The 5,837-nt window shown below is 33.9% G+C and overlaps 2 protein-coding genes across 4 annotated transcripts; both read right to left on the bottom strand.

The window, feature by feature from the left end:
- Positions 1-262: 262 nt before the first annotated feature.
- On the bottom strand, positions 263-3,096 carry LOC130970097 (actin-depolymerizing factor 7-like). Of its 2 annotated transcripts, none has more exons than XM_057896079.1 (3): positions 2,916-3,096; positions 1,091-1,350; positions 263-731 (listed from the first exon to the last, which is right to left on the bottom strand). In XM_057896079.1, the coding sequence occupies exons 1-3, from the start codon at positions 2,916-2,918 to the stop codon at positions 581-583; spliced, it is 414 nt and encodes a 137-aa protein (XP_057752062.1). In that variant the 5' UTR covers positions 2,919-3,096; the 3' UTR covers positions 263-580. The 2 variants fall into 2 exon arrangements, with proteins under 2 accessions (XP_057752062.1, XP_057752063.1); XM_057896080.1 differs by lacking the exon at positions 2,916-3,096 and adding an exon at positions 1,699-2,019.
- LOC130970096 (serine racemase) lies at positions 2,250-4,290 on the bottom strand. Of its 2 annotated transcripts, XM_057896078.1 has the most exons (6): positions 4,037-4,290; positions 3,877-3,963; positions 3,568-3,798; positions 3,189-3,262; positions 2,916-3,102; positions 2,250-2,693 (listed from the first exon to the last, which is right to left on the bottom strand). In XM_057896078.1, exons 1-6 carry the CDS (start codon positions 4,210-4,212, stop codon positions 2,447-2,449), a joined length of 1,002 nt encoding a protein of 333 aa, XP_057752061.1. In that variant the 5' UTR covers positions 4,213-4,290; the 3' UTR covers positions 2,250-2,446. The 2 variants fall into 2 exon arrangements, with proteins under 2 accessions (XP_057752061.1, XP_057752060.1); XM_057896077.1 differs by having other exon boundaries at positions 3,877-4,290.
- Between the last annotated feature and the right edge of the window lie 1,547 nt (positions 4,291-5,837).

Genomic DNA, 5,837 nt, shown 5'->3' with positions numbered 1-5,837 from the left:
GATAAGAACAAAATTAACTTTGTAATATTCCATTAATATCACATAATCACATTTGTCCAAGAAAAAAAAAAACATTTTTGAACATCTAAATTATTATATTCTATATAACACTTTTCATCTTTTAATTTTACGTTGATGGTTAATTAATTTAATGTAAAATTCTTATCTTCTCATGGTTCTTGCTAGATATCCTATTCGAGCCTAATTTTAAACGATTATCATTCAAAAAATAAAAATATGAAAGCCATTCTCTAGATAAGGTCTTTCCAATCCAAAATATGGTTTTAAAAGAAAGAATTGGAGACATTAAGCATACATATATGAGTTTGTTTGATCATTTTTGCAGTAACAGCTAATACAATTGCCCAAGAGCCAACCCCAATTGAAAAACCAAGAGGCTAGATTGGCAACTTGATACACCCAATTAAACCAACCAACCAACAATCCAAGATCACACTAGAAAAAACTGAACAAGCATATATCGAGTTTTTAACTTTTAAGGAAGAACAATATGCCAGTAAAAGTGCATGTCATTCATCATTGCTCGCTCTATGGTAACTTCAAGAAAGACATGCTTAGATTAGATGGCTCGAGCTTTCACAATGTCCAAGCTCATCTCGCTTGGATCGGTTGCCTGCAATTCCACTTGTATGCCGTCCAATTCCCTCTTGAATCTATCTTTGGAGCTAGCATACACCATCTTCATCCTCACCTTTGAGCTATCTGGGGACCTACATGCATGCACCCCATTACAATATCATATACAAACAATCTATAATGTTGCATTAAATTAAACTGCTTTTAATAACTCCATCTGTTTCGAAATATCTATCAATGTTAGAGAGATAACTCCATTTCATGTGGACTCTATTTGCTTGAATTTTTTGCATAGGCCTTCATTTTTTTTTATTTGTCTTATGCTATTTTTTCCCTTTTAGGGTCTAACAAAGATCGAACTCTAAACTTTAAGTCATAAAAACTCTGATACCATATCATAATACCAATCCTCCCAAAAGTTTAGGCAGATAGGAGGAGACACATGAATGGTTATATCTCTACCGTCAATAGTCTAGTCAGTGCATATAAGTACCATGCAATGAAGAAGATCTTGCTTTTCTGGCAATTCTCATCGGTTGTGAAATCAAAATCATAGACAGCATAACGGCACTCATCAGCCGGCAGGCTGGCCATAAAGTCATCATAACTGTCGCCAGCACCCCCTAATTTCTCGACCACCACCTGCTGTCCGTCAATTTTGAACACAATGTAACGGTAGATCCTCTTTGCTTTAAGCTCCAGGAACCTGAATTTGCACTCATCCTCCACAGCCATTCCAGACGCTGCATTTGCCTGCACCAACATCTCATGTCATGAATTAAAAGTCTTATGTGCTAATGTGCTATGCTATGCGATGATATGCACTTGTCAATTGATTGCAACATTTGCTCATTCTCCTCATTATTGTCAACCTCTCCTAACTTAATATAATGATCTTAATTTATGAAATGTGAAATTTCAGTTATCATTATAATGTATAAAATAGTTAAATAGTAGTGTTCTTTTTAAAACGTTAGATTTTCCAAATGTGGGAATGTCAAGAACATGGTGCATGTCTTCAAGAAAATTCACATTATTACAGAGTAGAAGAATCAAATAGCATGCAAACATAAGCAAAAGGGGAGAGGAAAAAAAACATACCATTTTGCCAGCAATGAGGAAGAAGTGCCGCGAAAGCTAATCAAAGGAAATGAGAGGAAAAAGTAGCAGTGGAGAATATGGATAGTGCGAGCGAAAGTAACAATGACAACAATGGAGAGAAAGCAAGGTATAAGATCCTTGATTTTTGGACAAGGAGAGGCGGAAATTTGAGAAGACTGAGATAGTGGTTAAAGAATTCAATAGAGGAGAGAATTAAGGGAAATGGTTGGTTCTAATTTGTTTTGCATCCTTGCCTATCTAATCACAAATTTAGTTAATGCTTCCTTGCTAATTTCATTATCTTTTATTAGATAACTCTTTGTTGTACTTATTTACACAAGACATGGTGTTGACTCGTTCATCTTCCATCATTAGATGAAAGACGGGCTCTATTAAAATTTAATCTAATAATAAATGGTTGACCATGTCCAAAAAAATAACTACACCTAATATAACTCTTTTTGGTTAAAAAGAGGACCAACCAAACCAATACAGAGCAATCAATTAAAATGTCAATTTTTTTAGAAGACTAAGAACGGAAAGACAGGGTATGGCACGCTCTAACAGGAAGGGTTCCCACATTTTTTTATTTTATAAAATATTAGTCCACACAATTCTTGAGAAAAAATAAATTTAACAAGTAGCATTGAAGTAAACATATCAACACGACACTGCTACATCATTAATGAAATAACACTTATATCTAGAGCAATTAAGGTTCATACAAGTAAAACAAAAGAATCCATTGTCATTTGTTCAAAGAATTCCAAAGTATGCCCAGATCAACATTCCCTCCTGAAACTACTATTCCGATATGTTTGCAATCCTTCCAAGCAAGATTTTTCTGGAAAGTATCAGATAGGACAGCAGCAAGACCAATTGCACCACTTGGTTCAACAACAACCTTAAGAATTTCAAAACAAAGTTTCATGGCTTTGATTATTTCACTGTCTTCCACAGTTATAACTTCCTCGACAAGATCTCGCACTACAGGCCTGCTCCAATTGTATCACGACTCATGAGCAAACATGACAACTTAACAGAATCGTGAAAAGCAACACTAAAAGATGAATGTCAGAATAAAAACCCTCAAAAACAAAACAAAACAAAGCAAAAAACATAGAATCCTCTAATCATGTAAAAGGCAGGGAACAATAAAGGTGACCGAGAACTACATGTTTAGTTGACAATCTCGATGAGGAGAGTTTTATCTTTACCATGTGAAATCCCCAAGAAATGCTCGAAGGCCATCAGCTATAGTATTTGTCTTGGCCATCGTTATTATCCTCCCGGCTACTTTAGATTGTGCAGCATCATCTGCCCCTTTAGGTTCAGCAGCAAAAATACGAATAGCAGGATTGATAGACTTGGCAGCCAATGCTATTCCTGATATCAAACCACCACCTACAATTTTTGAAAAATCAGGAACTAGATGCTGAAATCAAAATAAACATTTTGGTTCACATCTTGGCAGAAAAGAATGAACAAACCACTTATGGGAACTACAAGAGTATCTATTTGTGGAACTTGTTCCAGAAGCTCCAAGGATATGGTACCCTGACCACTGCAAGAAGAACCAAATATGTCAAAAGTGCAATGATGTAAAATTCATCAAATTTCTACGAGTATGTACGGGGACCAACTTTTAGTTAGCCAACTTTATAATTTAGATTTATAATTTAAAATCTAGAATTTAATATAAACAAAATCATTTTTAAAAAATTGATTGATTTTGACTGAAAAAAAGTCGGTTCCCTAACATTACACAATTTCTACTTATCCCCATTTCAAATGATAATGTCTTATGTCAGGTTTTTTGAAGTAGAACAAAACAAACAGTGACACAATGCATAAAGAGTTTCTTGCCACCTCAATATGCGGCCATCGTTATAGGGATGAACAAAGATAGCACCAGTTTCTTGCCACACTTTGTTTGCAATTTCCTCCCTTGATTGCACAGAAGCCTCAGACCAGACAACTTGACCCCCATATCTCTTTACATTCTCAACCTTGCAGGTTGGAGCATTTTTCGGAATAACAATATATGCAGGGATTCCCCGTAGCTTCGCGGCCAAAGCCAACGCTGCAGCATGGTTTCCACTGATTTTGGAGAGCACAATCAATCAGGACTAAACCTACACCTAATCTGATAAATCAAAACAACTTGCAGAGACAAACCTGCTGTGTGTTACAACTCCCTTAGAAGCATCTTCATCGTCTAGCGAGAAAACAGCATTGCAGGCACCTCGAAATTTAAAGGCTCCACTGATGAACCATAGAATAAAGTGAAAACAAGAGAACAGTTGAAATTGGAATTCATTGGGACTAGATTTCTTACCCCTTCTGGAAACATTCGCATTTAAAGTAGAGGTGCCTTCCCGATAAGGCATTGAGAGAGGTGGAGGACATAACTGGAGTCTTGAGAATAAATGGTTTGATTCTGTCATGTGCTTCCTTTATGGACGAAATATCAGCGGCATATTTCCCCTTTTCTATTTGGCGCTCTCCTTCCATCTATCTTTCTATATCTCTGAGTCACTGAATATAGAAAATTGAAAGAAATTTCTGTGACAGTGGGATTATAATTCCTTTGCTGCCTTAGGCTTCACTTCCACTTCCACTTCCACGGTCTTTTCTTTGGTCAACATCAACAACACGACGAAAAATATTTACCAGCGCAGAATTTATTTTTTTTATTTATTAATTTAATTTTTTAATATAATAATTTAATAATTTAATAATATATTTTGAATTTATATCTTAATTTAATACATTCTATTGATAATATAATATTCTTCTAATATCATTAAATCAAATTTAAGAAGAAAAAAAAACCTGTTACAATATGAATGTCCATTCAGTGTCTACTTAACATAGTTTATTCCTCCAATTAAGTATTTTTGGGTGGTAAAAACATTAAAGAATAAATGGTACAAGTTTTTTAACATTTAAAAAAGTTAAACTTTGCACATATATAAATAGAGATATAGGCTTAGGCATTTAAGACACGCAATAACAATAATATTTTTTTCTTTATATATTCCTCTTTTTCTCTTTACGTTATTACATATATTAAATAAATATATGAATAATCTCTATTATATTGAATTAATTATATTGATGAATATTAATATTAGTGTCTTTTATTTACATTTTGTTATTTTATTTTTATTACCTCTTATTTATTTATTTTACAGCACGTTATCAGTACGAAACTCTGATCAAAATTTAGGAAGACCCTTGTAATAAATTTTCATTATATCGAAACTCTCTCATCTTGAATTTAATGCTCTTGATATATCTAGAAACAACTATTTATCATGGATATTAGATGCTGAAATCTATCTTGATTCAATGGATCTTGGAGATACTATTAAGGTTGACAATAATGCATCCTAAAAAAATAAACCCAAAGTCATGATCTTCCTTCGTCGGTATCTTGACGAAGGATTGAAAAATGAATATCTCACACTAGAAGATCCTGCAGATCTTTGGAAAAAAATTGAAGAAAAGTATAATCATCAAAAGACAGTGATACTTACTCAAGCTTAATATAAGTGAACGCACTTACGTCTACATGATTTTAAATCCATCAATAAATACAATTCAGCAATGTTCTAAATTATCTCACGAATCAAATTATGTGGGAAAAAGATAACTAATAATGACATGTTAGAGAAAACTTTCTCGGCCTTCCATGCTTCGAATGTGCTCTTACAGCAGTAGTATCGAGAAAAAAATTAAAAAAAAATTGAGCTAATTTCTTGCCTTATTGTTGCTAAGCGTAACAATAAATTGCTTTTAAGAAATCATGAAGTGCGCCCAGCTGGCGCTGTCTCATTTTCTGAAGCAAATGCGGCAAATCATAACCTTAGAAGAGGTAAATGGCAATGTTTTTATAACAAAAAAAATTATGGAAGGAAGAAAAATTATGTTCACAAGAAAGGATCTCACCAGAAGTGGGATAAAGAAAGAAACAATTGACAAAATAAATCAACATGAGATAAATATTTTCATTGTGGTGAAACAGGTCATTGGTCGCGTACCTATTGTACCCTAAGGCACCTAGTCGATCTTTATCAAGCATCCTTGAAAAATGATGACAAAGGAAAGGAGACAAATTTTGTTTCAAAAGATGT

Source organism: Arachis stenosperma, chromosome 3 (assembly GCF_014773155.1).
Source record: "Arachis stenosperma cultivar V10309 chromosome 3, arast.V10309.gnm1.PFL2, whole genome shotgun sequence".
Lineage (NCBI taxonomy): Eukaryota > Viridiplantae > Streptophyta > Magnoliopsida > Fabales > Fabaceae > Arachis > Arachis stenosperma.
This window is presented reverse-complemented; position numbering and strand designations above follow the sequence as displayed.

Bases quoted from the DNA above. Each gene is read 5' to 3' on its own strand.
- LOC130970097 (XM_057896079.1), bottom strand. The intron at 732-1,090 runs GTACTTATATGC...GCATGCATGTAG, and splicing joins AAGATCTTCTTCATTGCATG to GTCCCCAGATAGCTCAAAGG.
- LOC130970096 (XM_057896077.1), bottom strand. From the start codon at position 4,145: ATGACAGAATCAAACCATTTATTCTCAAGACTCCAGTTATGTCCTCCA. The intron at 3,263-3,567 runs GTGGCAAGAAAC...TTCTTCTTGCAG, and splicing joins AACGATGGCCGCATATTGAG to TGGTCAGGGTACCATATCCT. The intron at 3,103-3,188 runs GTTTGTTCATTC...CAAAAATTGTAG, and splicing joins TCTTGTAGTTCCCATAAGTG to GTGGTGGTTTGATATCAGGA.